The sequence below is a fragment of the Rhinoderma darwinii genome, chromosome 7 (assembly GCF_050947455.1).
Source record: "Rhinoderma darwinii isolate aRhiDar2 chromosome 7, aRhiDar2.hap1, whole genome shotgun sequence".
Classification (NCBI taxonomy): domain Eukaryota; kingdom Metazoa; phylum Chordata; class Amphibia; order Anura; family Rhinodermatidae; genus Rhinoderma; species Rhinoderma darwinii.
Window position 1 is genome coordinate 78055850 of NC_134693.1, and position 21005 is coordinate 78076854.

At 43.5% G+C, this 21005-nt stretch overlaps 1 protein-coding gene across 2 annotated transcripts in view; it reads right to left on the minus strand.

Annotated features, from left to right (window-relative positions):
- TOB2 (transducer of ERBB2, 2) overlaps window positions 1–15936 on the minus strand; it is a 36545-nt gene extending 20609 nt beyond the window's left edge. The window contains exon 1 of one of the 2 annotated variants that reach the window (XM_075833587.1): window positions 15798–15936. In XM_075833587.1, the coding sequence (XP_075689702.1) occupies window positions 15798–15846 (49 nt within the window). In that variant the 5' untranslated portion in view covers window positions 15847–15936. Of the gene's footprint in view, window positions 1–1145; window positions 1353–15797 lie in introns of those variants that run through there. The other variant, XM_075833588.1, reaches the window with a different exon arrangement.
- Between the last annotated feature and the right edge of the window lie 5069 nt (window positions 15937–21005).

Sequence of the window (21005 nt, forward strand, 5' to 3'; positions counted from 1 at the left end):
CTTCTAGGCTGACAATTCCTGGAGAGATAAAAATGCTTCTGACTGAGTTTAGCAATGTCTGCTCAGGGTTGTTAAGATGTCTGCCTCTTCCTGTCATCACACAAAATTCTTGACACCAAGGAGAAAAACCATCTAAAAGGATTACGGGACTATTCAAAAACAAATCGAATGCCTCAAAAAAAAATACTACATTGCAGCGTTAAAAGGAGGTTTATGTTCTCACTTAATTCGTGGAGCAAACGATAGATTAGAATGGATTATTCCTCTTCAAAATGCTATACACGTGGAAGGGGATAGGACTATTATATATTTATTAGAACTAGTATGATCTACATTCCACTAACCAATGTAGAAGAAAAAAAACTAAGTGTAAGCCTGTATTAATGTATTGTGCCAGCAGCCCAGGCCTTTACTCACAAAGTATTAACCAGATGCCCCCTGACTAGCAGCCATATTAGATCAACGGAGAAAACCAAAATTGTACACATTAGTGATTATTACTTACAACAGTAATGTGTTTCCATAAATAATCTATAATTATCATCACAAGTACTTGTTTAGAAGGGAAGGACAAAAAAAAAAAAAAAGTGACCTGGTACATGTCATCACTAGTCCGGTATGTATGGAGGTCACTATGTATAAAAAAACAAAACACTTTCTTGTAGGGCCAAAACGGATTACGCACGAATTACTCAAAAACAACCATATGTACAAGTAACGCAGTCCCTGCCACTCCGTCTTCTTATCACAAACATTGCGAAGGTTTTTTTTTTTTTATCATCCACTAGAAATTCATCAGATCACAAGAAAGGAAACCTGAACAAGTGATGAAGCGAATATGCGAATTCCTACAACGCATTCATATGCAGAGCCCGAGCCCCACACCTCGCCCTCCCACAGGGTTCTGTCAACAGGACACCAACACACAGCATTTAAAGGGACAGTGTGTGCGGGGGGTCTCCAGGACTCTACTCCAATGCATATATATAGGTTTAAAAAATATATCAAAAATCCATACACGAATGTTGCAGGAAAATAACCCATTGCTGCACCTGCTGTGTCACCGAGCTCACGTTGAGCAGTAACATTCCACTCTTTTTGTATGCAGCCCCTGTAATGCCTCTCGTTTAATAAACAATTCTTACTTGGTCGGTAGTTGTATGTCAGAATCCGCAGGAGGAGGTGGTGGTGGTATAAAAAGTGCCTTCCGGGGTCCCCTAGTGTAATATGTTGGGTGTTATTTCAGGGGGAGGGGGTTCGCCGAGTCCGCCGGGATCCCACAGCCTCCCTCCTCCTGGCCCAAAGTGAAGGGAGTCAGGGAAAAGTTTCACCCTTAGCAACCCGGCGCATGAATCTCACATTCACACACCCAGCGTGCTGTGGCTTGGCAAAGAGAAGATGACGGATCTATATCATGGAGCTTCCCCCTGCAAGTTTAACTGTTTCGGTTACTGCTTGTTAACAAGAGAATATATTTTACATATCTTTTCAAATAAATGTAGTAGTACTCATAGTACAGAGACAGGATGAGGTTAAATTATTGTCTTTTGTAGACTTTTCTTCAACACATAAAATTCTGACATAAATCATCCCTGTGTGAACAGTAACATAGCCCTGTCTACTGAGGGAATATAAAAAACAAAATACATTGGGGGAAGTGCGATAAGACTAGCGGTTTAGCCCGAATTATAAGTGTATGCCCCTAGACACAAGCTTATTGGGGAATATGGCGCAGGTTGTGCGCGAACTTGTTCCATGTCGTCTTTCTGAATTCTGACTGTTTGTGGTGGAAAGCCTTCACAACAGCTGCCGGATACATGAATACATCTCCATGTTTAGGTCAGTCGAGGTTATGAACAGCTTTGTAATATTTACCACAAGTATCTGTGTTTAAGGGGAGATTCACACGAACGTTGCGTTTTTGCGCGCGCAAACAACGCAGCGTTTTGCGAGCGCAAAAACCATTTGACAGCTGCGTGTGTCATGCGTGTCTGATGCGCGGCTGCGTGATTTTCGCGCAGCCGGCATCATAGAGATGAGGCTTGTCAACGCCCGTCACTGTCCAAGGTGCTGAAAGAGCTAAATCTTTCAGCACCCTAGACAGTGAATGCCGAACACAACAGCGAAAAACCTGTTAAAAAAAAAGATAAAGTTCCTACTTACCGAGAACTTCCCGGCCGTTGCCTTGGTGACGCGTCCTTGGTGACGCGTCCTTGGTGACGCGCCTCTCTTGACATCGGGCCCCACCTCCCTGGATGACGCAGCAGTCCAAGTGACCGCTGCAGCCTGTGATTGGCTGCAGCCTGTGCTTGGCCTGTGATTGGCTGGAGCTGTCACTTGAACTGAAGTGTCATCCCGGGAGGTCGGACTGCAGGAAGGAGACAGGAGTAATCGGTAAGTTAGAACTTCGGTTTTTTTTTACAGGTTAATGTATTTTGGGATCGCAAGTCACTGTCCATGGTGCTGAAACAGTTTAACTCTTTCAGCACCATGGACAGTGACTATCTCCTGACGTCGCGTACCGATAATTTTTTTGCCGGGATCGGACAAAACGAGTTTGGCCGAACCCGGTGAAGTTCGGTACGCTTGTCCGGCTTCGCTCATCGCAAAGACACTCCGTTTGGATGTTCGGAAACAGAAAAGCACGTGGTGCTTTTCGGTTTTCATTCATCCTTTTCACTGCTGTTGCGCGAATCACGCTCGTCCCATGGAAGTGCTTCCGTGTGGTGCGCGTGATTTTCACGCACCCATTGACTTCAATGGGTGCGTGATGCGTGAAATACGCAGAGTTTTTGAACCGGTCGCGTATAGTACGCAGCGAACAAACGCTGCGCAAGAATCACGCACTGTTTGAACTGCCTCATTGACTTCTATAGTGCTGTGCGTGATGCGCAGAAAATACGCGGCCTGCACGCGCGCAAATCGCGCTCGTCTGAATCCCCCCTTAGGCCTCACACAAAGCGGTGTGTACATAGCCTGTATGGCGGCGCAGAGTCCGACCATTCTGGATTATGGAGTCGTAGGTACTCGATATGGTGCACCAAATTCCATGGATTAGATAAAACACATGGAAAAAAAGGTATGAAAGCCTTGAAAAAAAAACGACTTTTACAAAAATGGCACGGTTATGGCGCTATTTAAAAAAATCACACATGCAGTTTTTGTGATAGGTTATTTTTTAGCGATTGTACTGTTCCTGACCTTTTAACCCCTTAAATGCTGCAGTCAATCGCAACCGCAGCATCTGAGGCGTTAAAAAGGCGACTGCTCATCGGCCTCGCCACGACCACGGGATGCCGATGGTTGTCATAGCACCCCGGCGCCTAACAAAAGTCCCTAAAACTGACAATATACTGTTAGGCCTGATTTACACGAGCGTGTGCGTTTTGCGCACGCAAAAAACGCGGTGTTTTGCGTGCGCAAAAGGCACTTAACAGCTCCGTGTGTCATCAGTGTATGATGCGCGGCTGCGTGATTTTCGCGCAGCCGCCATCAATATGACACTCCGTTTGAATGTTTGTAAACAGAAAAGCACATGGTGCTTTTCTGTTTACATTCAGAGTTTGACAGCTGTTGCGGCGAACCACGCAGTTCGCACGGAAGTGCTTCCGTGCGGCATGCATGGTTTTCACGCACCCATTGACTTCAATGGGTGCATGCTGCGCGAAAAACTGCAAAATATAGAACATGTCGTGAGTTTTACGCAGCGGACTCACGCTGCGCAAAACTCACGGACTGTCTGCACTGCCCCATAGCCTAATATAGGTGCGTACGACACGCGTGAAAAGCACGTGCGTCGCACGCGCGTATATTACGCTCGTGTAAATGATGCCTTAGGGTATGCGCACACACAAAATAAAAACCGTCTCAAAATACGGAGCTGTTTTCAAGAGAAAACAGCTCCTGATTTTCAGACGTTTTTTAAGCCACTCGCGATTTTCGCAGCTTTTTTTTATGGCCGTTTTTGGCGCTGTTTTTCTATAGGGTCAATGAAAAACGTCTCCAAAAAGGTCCCAAGAAGTGACATGCACTTCTTTTTCGCAGCCGTTATTTTACGCGGCTGTTTTGAAAAACGGCGGTGTAAAAAACGCCCCGTCGGAACAGACCGCCGTTTTCACCATTGAAATCAATGGGCAAATGTTTGAAGGCGTTCTGCTTCCGATTTTTCAGCCGTTTTTCAGGACGTTTCCGACTCGAAAAATGTCTGAAAACACTTTGTGTGAACATACCGTTAGGGTATGTTCACACGCAAACGTAATATACGTCTGAAATTACGGAGCTGTTTTCAGGCGAAAACAGCTCCTGAATTTTAGACGTAATTTCTCGTACTCGCGTTTTTCGCGGCGTCCATTACAGACGTAATTGGAGCTGTTTTTCAATGGAGTCAATGAAAAAAGGCTCCAATTACGTCCCAAGAAGTGACATGCACTTCTTTGTGGCGGCCGTCTTTTTACGCGCTGTCTTTTGACAGCGGCGCGTAAAAAAAAACCTGTGTGCACAGAACATCGTAACCCCATTGATTTCAATGGGCAGATGTTTGCCGGCGGTTTGGAGCCGAATTTTCGGCCGTAATTCGAGGCGTAAAACGCCCGAATTACGTCCGTAAATAGGGCATTTGATCATACCATTATACATTAGTATTGCAGTGTATTTTACCAGTGATCCGACGATCGCTGGTTAAGTCCCCTAGGAGGACTAATAAAAAGTTTAACGGTTTTCAGTAGTGAAAAATAAATAAATATATATATATATATATATATATATATATATATATTTAAAGTTAAAAAAACAAACACCTTTTTTAATTTTTTCGCTAAAGTAATGTTAGAAAAAATAAAAGTTAAAACTGGTATCGCCACATCCATAAAAGTCTGAGCTATTACAATATAAGGCCTAATTCACACGAACGTGTCCGTTTTGCACGCGTTGCAGTTCCGTGTGTCATCAGTGTTTGGTGCCTGTCTGCGTTTTTTACGCATGTATGGCATCCTTATGTCACACGGTTTTGACGTTTACAAAATGAAATGAAGGAGGTGGTTTCCTTTTCCCCATCATTTCTTGAGCAACTGTTGCGCGAATCACGCACAGCACACTGATGTGCGTCTGTGTGCTGTCCGTGATTTTCACGCACACATTGACTTCAATCGGTGCGTGATGCGCAAAAAACGCTCAAGTATAGGACATGCAGTGAGTTTCACGCAGCGGACACACGCCGCGTGAAAAATACGGAATGTCTGAATGGCCCCATTGACTTGCATAGGTTCGTGCGACGTGCGTGATTTTCACGGACGTGAAATACGCTCGTATAAATAAGGCCTAAGGCCGGGTTCACTCAGAGTTTTTTGCAGGAGGAAAATCTGACTCAAAATTCCATTTTGAATTTTGAGGCAGATTTTGCTATGCCTGCATGCCGATTTTCGCAGCGTTTTTCACTCGCGGCCATTGAGCGCCACGAGCAAAAAACGCAGCGAAATATGCTTTTTCTGCTTCCCATTGATGTCAATGGGAGGTCAGAGGCGTAAACGCCCAAAGATATTGCATGTCCCTTCTTTTTCCCGCAATCCGGTTTTTCCGCTCGCGGGAGAAATACGTGTCCGCCTCCCATTGAAATCAATGGGAGCCATTTTCGGGCGTTTTTTGGCACGTTTTCCGACGCGGATTCCACATAAAAAAAACTCGTAAAAAAACGCAGTGAGTTTTTTGACGCGGAAACCGCGCCGCAAAACTCGTTAAAAATGGCCCGAAAATGCCTCCCATTGATTTCAATGGGAGGCGGAGGAGTCTTTTTCCCGCGAGCGGTAAAACCATCTCGCGGGAGAAAGAAGGGACATGCCCTATCTTCGGGCGTTTACGCCTCTGACCTCCCATTGACATCAATGGGTAGCATAGAAAACGTATTTAACAGCGTTTTATGCCCGCAGCGCTCATGGGCCGCGGGTGAAAAACGCAGCGAAAATTGGCGTGCAGGGAGAGGAAGATCTGCCTCAAACTTCCAAATGGAATTTTGAGGCAGAAATTCCGCCTGCAAAAAACTCTGTGTGAACATAGCCTAAGGCTGGGTTCCCACGACCATGTTACGTCCGTAATGTACGGAACGTATTTCGGCCGGAAGACCCGGACCGAACACACTGCAGGGGGCCGGGCTCCTAGCATCATAGTGATGTACGACGCTAGGAGTCCGCAAAATATCGTATACTTATGCCAAATGCTTGGCACCGGCTCAGAAGCTGAGTCGGTGCCATCATCCCCGGTTGTCAGCTGTATCTGACAGCTGACATCCTGCTGTAATGGCGGGGACGGAAGTTAGCTTAGACCCCGCCATTAACCCCTTAAATGCAGCCTTTAAAAGCGATAGCTACATTTAAGGTGTTTGCAGCTCATCGACACACCAGCAATGGCAACCGGATGCCTAATACTGGCCTCCCAGGGTGCCTAGCACGGAAAACCTCCAGCCCCCTAAGGTCTAAAAGGCTTCCGTAGCCGCCAGCAAGATGGCACCGGCTCAGGAGATGATCTGGCGTCATCAGCGGTGGATGTCAGCTATATGTTACAGCTGACATCCACCTGTAACAACAGGAACCGGAGCTAGCTCCAATCCCTGCCATTAACCCCTCAGATGCTGCGATTGGATGCGATCGCTACATCTTTGTGGTTGCCAGCAGATTGCCAGCTGTGCCCTTGAATCGCACGACTGCCGACTGCTACTATGACACGAGGAGACCTAACAATGGCCTCCTGTCTGGCATTACGGAAGCCGATTAGGCCCAGCTCGGAGGCGAAGCCTAATCGGCTTGCTGTCAGTGATTGACTGACAGATCTAATACATTGCACTACGTAGGTAGTGCAATGTATTAGAAAAAAAATCTGACAGTTGGACCTTCAAGTCCCATAGTGGGACTAAAGTAAAGTGTAAAAAAAAGTGAAAAAAATAAAAGTCAAAAAAAGTTGTAAAAAATATAATAAAAGTTTTAAGTAATAAGATAAAACAAAACACATTCGCCCTTTTTCCCTTATCAAGTCCTTTATTATTGAAAAAAAAAATATGAACTGCGTGATTCGCGCAACAGCTGTCAAACTCTGAATGTAAACAGAAAAGCACCACGTGCTTTTCTGTTTACAAACATCTAAACGGAGTGTCATAATGATGGCGTAACATACGCTGATGACACACGGAGCTGTTAAACGCCTTTTGCGCACGCAAAACGCCACGTTTTTTGCATGCGCAAAACGCACACGCTCGTGTAAATCAGGCCTAAAAGTAATTTTATTGTGCAAAAAGTTGTAAAACATAAAAAAGTGCTATAAATTAGGTATCGCCGGAATCGTAGTGACCCACAGAATAAAGTTAACATGTAATTTATAACGCATGGTGAACGCTGTATATAAAAAAAAACTAAAACTGCAGAATTGCAGTTTTTTGGTCAGCTTGCCTCTCAAAAAATAGGATAAAAAGTGATCAAAAAGTTGCATGTACCCCAAAATGGTACCAATAATAACTACAGCTCATCCCGCATAAAAACAACCCTCATACCACTACGTCTATCAAAAAATAAAATTAGTTAATGCTCCAATAAGTCAGGAAATAAAAAATATGCGGTTGTGCAGATCAGAGGGGAACATTTCGTCTATTTCAAGAGGCGATTTATCGGGGCCCTAAAATCAGGGAACCAGGAAGGGGTGGGCCAAACATATCTGCTAGAAGCGAGGGTACTCGTATTATACCAGGACAACACTTCCTAGCAAAATTCCCCAAACTGCAAAGGTGCGAAGTGTGGACTAAAAGGGGCATAAGTAAAGACGCGATTTATCAGTGAGACACCGGCCTGTGCAGAAAGGATTGCTTCACAGCGTAACACACATCTATGGATTATATTATTGTTTACCCCATTATTCTACCGTAAAAACGGAAACACCAGTAATACTCAAACAAAACTACTACCAAGCAAAATCTATGCTTCAAAAGCCAAATGGCGCTCCCACCCATCTGAGCCCTACAGTGTGCCCAAACAGCAGTTTACTTCCACATATATGGCACCGCCATACCCGGGAGAACCCTTTTAACAATTTTTGGGGTTTGTGTCTCCAGTGGCATAAGCTGGGCACGACATATTTCCCACTAAAATGGCATATCTAGGGAAAAATTTAAAGTTTTACTTTGAACCTTCCGCAGCGCAATCATTCATGGAAAAGGCCTGTGGGGTGAAAATGCTCACTACACCCCTTAATAAATGCCTTGAGGGGTGTAGTTTCTAAAATAGGGTTACTTCTGGGGGGGTTCTTTTATTATTTCCCATCTGAGCCACTGCAATTGTGAACCAATTCTGTGTAAATCGCCAAATTAGGCCTCAATTTCGCATGGTATTCTCTCACTCCTGAGCCCTGTCAAATGTCCAGGCAAAAGATTAGTGCCCCATGTAGGGTGATTCTAAAACTGGGAAACAGCATAATATTTAGAGAACTGTCTTGTTATGGTGGCACAAGCTGGGCACCACATATTGGCATATCTATTGAAAAATTCAATTTTCACTCTGCAATATCGAGTGCACGCTAATTTCTGCAAAACACCTGCGGGGTTAATATGCTCGCTACACCCCCTAGGTGAATACCTTGAGGGGTGTAGTTTCCAAAATGGGGTCACTTTTGGGGGGTTTCCACTCTTTTGGTCCCACAGGGGTTTTGCAAATGCTAAAACCAATCCAGCAAAATCTGTACTCCGAAAGCTAAATGGCACTCCTTCCCTTCTGAGCCTTACTGTGTGCCCAAGAATGAGTTTGTAACCACATATTGGGTATTGCCATACTCGGGAGAAATTGCTTAACAAATGTTGGGGTTCTTTTTCTGCTTTATTTTTTGAGAAAATGAAAACATTTTCGCTAAAGCTACGTCTTATTGGAAAAACATTTTTTATTTTCACTGCCCAATTCAAATAAAATCTATGAAACAGCTGTGGGGTCAAAATGCTCACTACACCCCTAGATGAATTTTTCAAGGGGTGTAGTATCACAAATGGAGTCCCTTTTGGGTAGTTTCCACTGTACTGGTACCTTAGGGGCTTTGCAAAAGCGACATGGTGTCAAGAAACCAACTCAGCAAAATCTGTGCTCCAAAAGCCAAATGGCGCTCCTTCTCTTCTGAGCCCTGCCATGTGCCCAAACAGCAGTTTATGACCACATATGGGGTATTTCCGTACTCCAGAGAAGTTGCTTTACAAATGTTGGGGTTCTTTTTTTCCTTTATTTGATGAGAAAATGAAAAATTTTGAGCTAAAGCTACGTCTTATTGAAGAAAAAGGATTGTTTTTATTTTCACTGCCCAATTCTAATAAATTCTATGAAACACCTGTGGGGTCAAACTGATCACTACACCCCTAGATTAATTTTTCAAGGGGTGTAGTTACCTAAATGGGGTCACTTTTTGGGTGTTTTCATTGTTTTGTCCCCTCAGTGGCTCTGAAAATGTGACATGGCCTCCACAAACCATTCCTGCTAAATATGAGCTCCAAAAGCCAAATAGCGCTCTTTCCCTTCTAAGCCCTGCCATGTGTCAAAACAGCCGTTTATTACCACATGTGGGGTATTGTTTTACTCGGGAGAAATTGCTTTACAAATTTTACAGTGCTTTTTCTCCTTTAGTCCTTGTGGAAATGAGAAAAAATTAGCTAAACCTACATTTTCTTTGAAAGAATGTAGCTTTTCATTTTCACAGCCTACTTCCAATAATTTCTGCAAAAAACCTGCGGCGTCAAAATGCTAACTATACCCCTAGATAATTTCCTCAAGGGGTGTAGTTTCCAAAATGGGGCCACTTGTGGGGGGTTTCTACTGTTTTGGTCCCTCAGCGGCTTTGCAAATGCGACATGGCCTCCGAAAACCATTCCTGCTAAATTTGAGCTCCAAAAGCCAAATGGCGTCCTTTCCCTTCTAAGCCCTGCCCTGTGTCCAAACAGCCGTTTATGACCACATGTGGGGTATTGTTTTACTCGGGAGAAATTGCTCTACAAAAGTGGCTGTGCTTTTTCTCCTTTAGTCCTTTTGGAAATTAAAAAAAATTAGCTAAACCTTCATTTTATTTGAAAGAATGTAGATTTTCATTTTCATGGCCTACTTCCAAAAATTTCTGCAAAAAAACTGTCCGGTCAAAATGCTCACTATAACCCTAAATAAATTCCTCGAGCAGTTTAGTTTCCCAAATGGGGTCACTTTTGGGGGTTTCCACTGTTTTGGTACCACAAGAGCTCTTCAAAGCTGACATGGTACCTAAAATATATTCTAAGGGTATGTTCACACGACAGCGTCCGTAACGGCTGAAATTACGGGGATGTTTTCAGGAGAAAACATCCCCGTAATTTCAGCCGTAACGGCATGTGCAGGCGCTTGAACGCCGCTTCCATTACGGACGTAATTGGCACTGCTTTTCATTGGAGTCAATGAATAACGGCTCCAATTACGCCCCAAGAAGTGTCAGGTCACTTCTTTGACGCGGGCGTCTATTTGACGCGGGCAGATGTTTGTCAACGCTTTCAAGCCGCATTTTTCGGACGTAATTCGGGGCAAAAACGCCCGAATTACGGACATAATTAGTGTGTGTGAACATACCCTAAGAGAAAGGAGTGTCCAAAATCCACTAGGTGCTCCTTTGCTTCTGAGGCCGGTGCTTCAGTCCAGTAGCACACTAAAGCCACATGTGGGATATTTCCTAAAACTGCAGAACCTGGGCAATAAATATTGAGTTGCATTTCTCTGGTAAAACTTTGTGTTACAAAAAAAATGGATTAAAAATGAAGTTCTGCAACAACAAAAAATAAAATTTGTAAATTTCACCTCTACTTTGGTTTAATTCCTGTGAAACGTCTAAAGGGTTAAGAAACTTTCTAAATGATGTTTTCAATACTTTGAGGGGTGAAGTTTTTAAAATGGGGTGACTTTTTGGAGGTTTAGAATATATAAGGCCCTCAAAGCCACTTCACAACTGACCCCTGTAAAAATAGCCTTTTGAAATTTTCTTTAAAATGTGAGAAATTGCTGCTAAAGTTCTAAGCCTTGTGAGGTCATAGAAAAATAAAAGGACGTTCAAAAAACGATGCCAATCTAATGTAGACATATGGGGAATGTTAATTAGCAACAATTTTGTGTGGTATAACTGCCTGTCTTACAAGCAGATACATTTAAATTGAGAAAAATGCTAATTTTTGCAATTTCTCGCTAAATTTTGGTGTTTTTCACATTTAAATACTGAATGTATCGAGCAAATTTTGCCAGTAACATAAAGTCCAAAGTATCACGAGAAAACAATCTCAGAATCGCTTGGATAGGTAAAAGCATTCCGGAGTTATTACCACATAAAGTGAAACATGTCAGATTTGAAAAATGAGGCCCTGTCAGGAAGGTCAAAAGTGGCTAAAGAGGGAAGGGGTTAAGTAAATTGTCATGGCAAGGAATAACTTGACATTAATTGCAATTCATCTGATCACTCTCCATAACAATCTAGAGTTAATTCAAATTGCCACTATAAAAACGGAAGCAGCAAACATTGTGAAAGCCAAAATTTGTGCCAGTCGAAAAACTTTTGGCCAGGACTGTAGATGGTCATTGAAAATTTCACCCTTTTCAATATAGAAAAGGTGAATTCCACAGCAAAATCGACACCATTTTTGTCCGGTGTGAATACAGCCCTAGACTGGATTCACACATTGAATATTCGTTGCAGAATTTGATGCAGACTTTTTAGCCAAAGCTAGAATTGGTTTAAAAAGGAATGGGAAATATAAGGAACCTTTGGGCTGGGTTCACACAGAGTTTCTTGACGAGTTTTTGGGTGCGGAATCGCTCCGCAAAACTCGCCAAAAAACACCTCCCATTGATTTCAATGGGAGGCGGGGGCGGTTTTCTCCCGCGAGCCGGAGAAAGAAGGGACATGTCCTATCTTCGCGAGACTACGCCTCTGACATCCCATTGACATCAATGGGAGGCAGAGAAAGCGTATTTCGCTGCGTTTTATGCTCACAGCGCTCAATAGCCGCGGGCGAAAAACGCAGCGAAAATCGGCATGCTGGCAGAGGAAAGTCTGCCTCAAACTTCCAATCAGAATTTTGAGGCAGATTTTCCGCCTGCAAAAAACTCTGTGTGAACCCAGCATCAAAATAGGCAACAAATACGCAATGTGTGAATCCGGCCTGATTTAAACGCTGCAGATCTTGTTGCAGAAATTTCTGCAACTGAAAATCAATTCTATTCATTTTAATGGGGTCGTCTTTACAAATTTCTGCAACAAAATGTGCCGCGTGTGAATCCATGTTTAGGCTGGACACACACGAGACAAAAATGCTGCGGGTTTTCCGTGCGGAAAATCAGCAGATTACAGTACCAGCCATGTCTCATCCACATGCTGCTGATCATTTCCTGGACGGAAATCAGATTTGAAAATCTTTTTAATGTAGAAGGGGTAAAATCCGCACATAACACGTGCAGAATTTGCTGCGAACAATCTGCAAAGTTTCCGACCTGTGTGAATCCAGCCTAAGGGTTTGTTCACACTGAATCGATTACCTGCGGATTTTCCGTTAGAAAACATGCATAAATTGACCTGCGGTACGTTTTTTTAAATCCGCAGCATGTCAATTTATGCTGCGGAATCGTTGCACTTTTTCCACATAGTGATGGCTCCTTGTCCTCCCGGCTGTTTTCCGTGCAGCCTGGCCTCTTGGGATGATGATTCATCCCATGTGACTGCTGCAGCCAATCACAGACTGTAGCGATCACATGGGCTGCAGTGTCATCACAGAAGACTGGACTGCATGAAGACTAGAGGGACGCATCGCTATGACAACGCCAGAAAACTTAAGTATTGGCTTTGTTTCCCCTGCTCTTCTTTCCGCAGTGGCGATTCCAGATGAAAATCTGCATGACAATTTGGTGCGGTCTTTCAGCCAGAATTCCCTGCGGGTTCTAGGTTGGATACGATGTGTACTTTTACGGAGCGTATCCGACTTTCACGGAGCGTAACCTTAGGCCTGCTGCAAACACTGCAAATTTTGTTGCAGATATTTCTATAGCTGAAAATCAGTTCTATACATCTGAAAGCAGCAGGCGCAAAATCTGAAGTGTGGGGGCCTTTGGGTGAACTTATACAAGTAGTGTTTGTCACGATTCTCTTCCTGCAATTTTTATAATCGTGCAAAAAAAACATGACAAAAACTACTCATGTAAATACACCATGAGGCTGGATTCACACGAGCATGTTTGGTCCGTAATGGACGGAACGTATTTCGGCCGCAAGTCCCGGACCGAACACAGTGCATGGAGCCGGGCTCCTAGCATCATAGTTATGTACAATGCTAGGAGTCCCTGCCTCGCTGCCGGACAACTGTCCCGTACTGTAATCATGTTTTCAGTACGGGACAGCACGGAGAGGCAGGGACTCCTAGCATCGTACATAACTATAATGCTAGGAGCCCGGCTCCCTGCAGTGTGTTCGGTCCGGGACTTGCGGCCGAAATACGTTCCGTCCTTTACGGACCGAACATGTTCGTGTGAATCCAGCCTTAGGGTCTAGTCACACAAAGCGGTCAGATGATGTTTTATTGCAGTGAATGTTGCAAAAAACACTACATTTTGCTGTAAATAAGCAAAAACCTGTGGCAAATTAAAACCCCAAAATGCCATTTAACCACACCATGTGAATAGACTCTTAGGGTATGTTCACACGGCAGCGTCCGTAACGGCTGAAATTACGGCGCTGTTTTCAGGAGAAAACAGCCCCGTTATTTCAGCCGTAACGGCATGTGCAGGCGCTTGAACGCCGCGTCCATTATGGACGTAACTGGAGCTGGTTTTCCATGGAGTCCATGAAAAACGCCTCCATTTACATCTGAAGAAGTGACATGACACTTCTTTGGCGCGGGCGTCTATTTACGCGCCGTCTTTTGACAGCGACGCGTAAATATACGCCTCGTGTGAACAGACAAACGTCAGCCCATTGATTTCAATGGGCAGATGTTTGTCAACGCTTTCAAGCCGTAATTTTGGACGTAATTTGGGGGTTAAAACGCCCGAATTACGTCCGTAAATAGGCCGTGTGAACATACCCTTATATTAGATCAGTTTCTAGTGCAATAGTGTAAACGATATTTATTTTTTAAAATAAATGTTCCCAGTTTTTTACGCACGGTGCTGTTTTTCCCCACACTGAGAAAACATTGTAGTATGGCTAATATGGTTTACAAAAATAAAATAAAACAATTGTAAAAAAAAAACAAGTACTGCTTTCAGATTGCCATAATACAGTGCCATGTGGGATTGAGTTTTTCTGCTTTCTTCTGATGGGTACCGATCTAATTCTTGGCACAAAAGATACAGTTGGCATACAGAGCTGTATTACGAATGACTGAAAGCGGCCGAATAGAAGCCCACAAGTCATTAACGTCACGTGTCAATTGGATTTCATAAATTCCTATTCTAACTCTTGCTCAAATATTTTTGTGGATAAGCGAAAAACGTAAACTGCGATAATAACAGTTTATAGGCCAATCCCGGTCCTGCAATTCGCTGATACATTACTCATAGCACATCCAACACATGGCTTCAGTTTAACGCTTTTTTACAGAAAGTACGTCACAGCGTAAAGACTGTATTATGACTCGGTACAACCTCGGAGTTGTGGGGAGCTGTATTACGGCACACGTCGGAGGACCTGCTGTACCTGCTTTCCATTTCATACAGGTTTTTTTTTGTAGAATTCCATAAAAAATCATGGCATGCTCCATCTGATGCTGATTTCCAGACGTACACCCCGCTAGAAGCATTGCTCCGTAGTTGGGTGCCATATCAAACTACCTTATGGCAGCACAGCGAGTGCCTATAGCCCCACAGTGCTCAACGTTTTCACAGCCCTTTTCACTTTTTACCGGCCCTCAGTTCCTTGAGAGAGAGCTTATGCCCTTGGCTATTTTGTGTTCCCAGATCCTTACAGCGCTGCGCGGGTGTCTCTACTGGTTCACTAAACGGACCTGAGAGAACAAACGGTGTACAATCAGGGGCACTTGGAGGTATAGTAAGAGCCCCCTAAATTCTCTGAGTGCCATATTTGCGATGTGTGACACAACAGTTTACCTCAAATTCTGCTCAAGTGCCCCAGTCGTGCACTTACTGCACTCTCACATCCCAGCCCAGGACTCCTGAATGTTTTTTATTTTTCAGTTTAGCCACGATAGTAAAAACTATGCTCCGTTATACAGCGTGCATGGAGCTTTTTCTCTCTCTCACAGATTATGTATGAATCTGTAAAACAAAGTCTTGGTGCGCCTCCGTATAAAATCAGAGGCACATGGTGGTAGAGCATGCGCAGACCGTAAGGCTATGTTCAGACGCTGCAGATTTTGCTGTGGATTTCAACCTCTGCATTGACATCCACTGCTCTTCCACAACATAATGATCTTACTGTAGATTTAAATATCCTCAGCTTGCCCATATTGCTGTGCTGTCTTTTTCTGCTACGTGTGAATGGAGTTTTGAAAAAACCATTCACATGTATTGTTCTGTACATTGCCATGGATTTGCGGTGCAGATTCTGGCAAATCTGCTACGTCTGAACATGGCTAAAGACAACCATGCGCATATGCGAAGTACTAATGACAACCCAGTACAACCAGGAGGCTGTACAGAGCCACAATAGGTGTCGGTGTGCAGGAGCCATCAGAAAGATCATCCTACACCAGAAGGAAAGGTTTTAGCACGTCTGGGGATCAGTCTTCCTTATTTCCTCCATAAAATACTTAGAAATTATTGTAAATTAATAAATACCTGCAACATGAATGTGACTGAACAACACAGAACATAAGCAGGATAGCATTTAATTATTGTAGGCCATGGAAATGAAAGCGTTACTGTCGACGTCACACGGACTATCTTGTCCTTTTATGGAATGAGCGCATTGATACCGCTGGTTGTAGTAAACGCTTATACACCATTCTGGTGAGAAGAGCAAGTACTAAAAATAAAATTGCTGCTAGCAACAGCTTTCTAATTGGACAAGCTACTGTCAAACTTGATAGAGTATTGGTCGGGAATTATCCAATCGTAGCGCGAGTTGCCTAATGCGTCAGCCCTACGTAAATGACTACGTAGAGGCTGACGGGACTTGTAGTATTAGCTTGCGTAAGAAGAGGCCCGTGCATTAAATTCTCATTACGGAGCTATAACCTTGAGGGGGAGTAACGTCCCCCCCCCCCCCGCTAGTGGTCCCCTTGTTACATAATACATGATTAACCAGGTAAAGTTCTACTACGCGTAATTGCATCTCCTGCGAATATTATTATTAACATTAGGATAATAAGCAGGTTAAAAAGTAAAGATTTTATTTTAATATATTATTTTTATTGCATTTGATCCAATTCTTGAAATAGTGAAGTGTAATTACTAACTAGTGCACCACCAAACTGTGTACCGGTATTCATTTCCTATGCAGGTCCGCTGTATACATCGCCATGTCATGCTGATGAATACGGTGCCGCTATCTTCCCTATCACACCTCACCACGGGTTTATGGAGTGGGGAAAGTGGCAGTATTTAGAAAGGGGTTGTCCCAAGATTAACATTTATCACTGATCTATAGGATAGGTAATAAATGTGTGATCGCTGGGGGCGCCACTGGTCACTAGAAAAGGGGCCCTGAACCCCCGATTCCTCCTCAGTGCACAATCGCAGTAATGTCGTGCCCCGCTGCGACATTTAGGCTACATTCACAGGAGCGGGACAGATTTACACGTGGAAAAAACACGTGTAAATCTGTCCGTGTGCATTGCGTTATGCATCACTGTGCTTTGCAAGTGGCATGCGTTTTTCACGCGCTCGCAAGCCCTTTTTTTGCAATGCAGTTGATGCGTTAAACACGGACAGCACACGGATGTGCATCCGTGTGCTGTCCGTGGTTTTCACGCATCAATGGCGTGAAAACGCACCAATATAGGACATGCAGTAAGTTTCACACAACGGACACTCGCTGCAGGAAAACTCACGCTTGTCTGAATAGCCCCATTGATATCAATGGGGCCGTGTGCTCTGCGTTGTGTCAATGCACAGCACACAGACGAGAGTCATGCTGGTGTGAATGAGACCTTAGTGTCTATGGGGATGACGGAAACAGCCGAGCGCAGTCCACGGCTGTCTCCATTAGCCCCCCCTTTTCCCAACAATTTTCTGGAAAAGACTTGGGAAAACCTTTTTGGGATTAGTAAATAACTAATTCAGCCAGAATGTCATTCTTTTCTATGCATGTGCACCACAAAACTGGTTTATCATTGCATTGATAAATACGCTTCAGTCTGTTTTGTTTTGTGTTGCTAATACTATAAATCTTGAACTCTATGAAATAAACATTAGGTAAAAGTGTCAGTGCTTTTTTTTTAATCAAAAGTCAGTGACTCGTGAAATAAGGCTCGCTTACCCTATGCTGCATTGTGATCATATTTCAAGATGTTTCCAGGGAAACTTCAGAAGGGTTACACCTTGTGTGCTGTGGAAATGTGTTTTTTATACATAAGCTACACACTTAACCCCTTGCGTACCTTCGCCGTAATAGTACGTCGCTGGCCGCTTATTCCAGCGTACCTTCGACGTACTATTACGGAGCAGGAATAAACTGTCACTATGTGAAATCACATAGTGACATAACAGCGGCGGCAGCTGTCATTGACAGCTAACCGTCTCTGCTACCGGCCTGGGGACCAATTAGCAGTCCCCAATGCCGGCGATTGCTGTGATTGGTCAGTCTCTGAAGACTGACCAATCACAGCCGTCTGTGACGTCGTCTGCAGGAGAAAGCTCCTGTCATTTTCTCTGATCTCCTCATTTCTGTGAGATATGTGAGGAGATCAGAGAAAGCGGTGTAAAAAAACAAACCACTATTTTTATTAACCCCTTCCCGAAAATGGGCGTATAGTAACGCCCTGAGGATGAAGCGGGCACAGGAGCTGTGCTCGCTCCATCTTCATCGGATGTCGGCTGTAATATACAGCCGACATCCCACTGCAACTACAGCGATCACTGTCCTCTCCCTCTGCACCCCATTGCCCCCCCCTCCGCGAAAAATCGCGGGGTTCTGATGCTTGCAATGGCAACCAGGAAGCCTAGCAACGGCTTCCTGGTTGCCAGGTACGGGAGCCTATTAGGTCCTGCCCAAGGCAGGACGTAATAGGCTCAACTGTCAGTTGTACAGTGACAGTTACAATACACTGCACTACATCAGTACATACAGAAGTAGTGCAGTGTATTGTGCAGGGGATCAGAATATCAGATCTTCCAGTCCCCTAGTATGTGTAAAATAAAAAGTGAAAAAAAGTAAAAAAAAAAGTTTTAGATAAATAAATAAAAGTTTTACGTAATAAAAACAATAATCGCCTTGTTTCCCTGATAAAGCCCTTTATAATTAGAAAAAAAATGAAAAAAAAGACAAAAACTAGACATAATAGGTATCGCCGCGTTCGTATTGGCCTGACCTAAAAAAATATCATATTATTTATCCCGCACGGTGAACACCGTAAAAAAAATACCATAAAAAACAATGGCAGAATTTCCTTTTTTGGTCACGTTGTTTCCAAAAAATGGAATAAAAAGTGATCAAAAAGTCGCGCGTAGCCAAACATGGTACCAATAAAAACGACAGTGTGTCACGCAAAAAACAAGCCCTCACAAAGCTCCGTCGACAAAAAAATAAAAAAGTTATGGCTCTCAGGACATGGTGACACTAAAACATTTTACTTAGAAAAAAGTGTTGTTTTTTTTGTAAAAGTAGTATAAAAACTATATAAATTTGGTATTACCATAATCGTATCGAACCGCAGAATAAAGCAAACATGTTGTTTATGCTGCACAGAGAATGCCGGTAAAAAATTATAAATAAAACAGTGAAAGAATTTCTGTTTTTTGGTCTCCTCACCTCAGAAAAAATGGAATAAAAACTGATCAAATTATCGCATGTACCCCAAAATGATACTAATAAAAACGACAGCTCGTCCCATGAAAATCAAGCACTCACACAGCTCGTCAACAGAAAAATAAAAAGTTATGACTCTTGGAACGCAATAATGCAAAACGACGGCCCAGACTAATTTATATGTGCAGCAGTTCTTCACCTAAAACCCCACGTCATCATTTGCAGCCCCCGCTGGTAGACCCTGTAAATGCAGCGAAAACCATGACATTTTGGGGTCTGTGCTACATATGGGGCTAGTGAAGAAGTCAAAGATTAGGCAATGCTGGAGTGCAGATATTTTGTACAACACCACAGACACCCTTTAGAAGTGCGACTCCTGCACCCAATAATCCGGCCTGTGCATGAAGGATTGGTTCAAAGCGTACGTCACTATCCAGGGATAATTAATTTTATTATTCATTCTCCCCATTATTACATCATCCTATTATGACCTATTGTACTCCGCCCAGCTTACATATACCCTGATGAACTCCGCCCAGCTTACATATACCCTGATGTACTCCGCCCAGCTTACATATACCCTGATGTACTCCACATAGCTTACATATACCCTGATGTACTCCGCACAGTTTACATATACCCTGATGTACTCCGCACAGTTTACATATACCCTGATACACTCCGCCCAGCAAACATATACCCTGATGAACTCCGCCCAGCTTACATATACCCTGATGTACTCCGCCCAGCTTACATATAACCTGATGTACTCCGCACAGTTTACATATACCCTGATACACTCCGCCCAGCAAACATATACCCTGATGAACTCCGCCCAGCTTACATATACCCTGATGTACTCCGCCCAGCTTACATATAACCTGATGTACTCCGCCCAGCTTACAAATGCCCTGATGTACTCCGCCCAGCTTACAATATACCCTGATGTACTCCGCCCAGTTTACATATACCCTGATGTACTCCGCACAGCTTACATATACCCTGATACACTCCGCCCAGCTTACATATGCCCCCACATTATAAACTGAAACACCAGTAAAACACTAAACAAAACTACTACCAAGCAAAATCTGCGCTCCAAAAGCCAAATGGCGCTCCTTCTGGGCCTGGCAGTGTGCCCAAACAGCAGTTTATGACTACATATGGGGTATTACCGTACTTTGGAGAACCGCTTAACAATTTATGGGGCGTATGTCTCCAGTGGTACAAGCTGGGCCCAACGCATTGGGCACTGAAATAGCATATATGTGGAAAATGTCAATTTTCAATCTGCAACATCCACTGTGCACTAATTTCTGCAAAACCTTTGGGGGTCAAAATGCTCACTACACTTCTAGATAAATTCCTTGAGGGGTGTAGTTTCCTAAATGGGGTCACTTCTCGGGAGTTTTCACTGTACTGGTACCTCAGCGCAATGCAACATGGCGTCAAAAACTAATTTTGTAAAATCTCCACTCCAAAAACGAAATTGCACTTTTTCCGTTTAGACCCTTGCCGTATGTCCAAATAGCCGTTTACAACCACATATGGGGTATTTCCATAATCAGGAGAAATTGTGTAACACATTTTGGGGTGTCTTTTCTCCTGTATTCCTTGTGGAAATGAAAAATTCTGAGCTAAATCTACAGGTTATTGGAAAAAAAAAATGTTTTCATTTTCACGGACCAATTCTAATAAAATCTATAAAACACCTGAGGGCTCAAAATGCTCACTACACCTCTAATTTAATTCTTTCAGTGGTATAGTCTCCAAATTGGGATCACATCTGGGGAATTTCTACTGTACTGGTACTTCAGGGGCTCTGCAAATGCGACATGGCCCCCAGAAACCAATTCAGCAAAATCTGAGCTGCAAAATCCAAATGGTGCTCTGTCCCTTCTGAGCCCTGCCGTGGGTCCAAACAGCAGTTTATTACCACATAATGGGGTATTACCGTAATCAGGAGAAATTGCTTTACAAATGTTGAGGTGCTTTTTCTCCTTTATTCCTTATAAAAATTAGAAAATTCTGTGTTTTTTCCAAAAAAAAAGTCTCTTTTCATCTTCACAGACTAATTC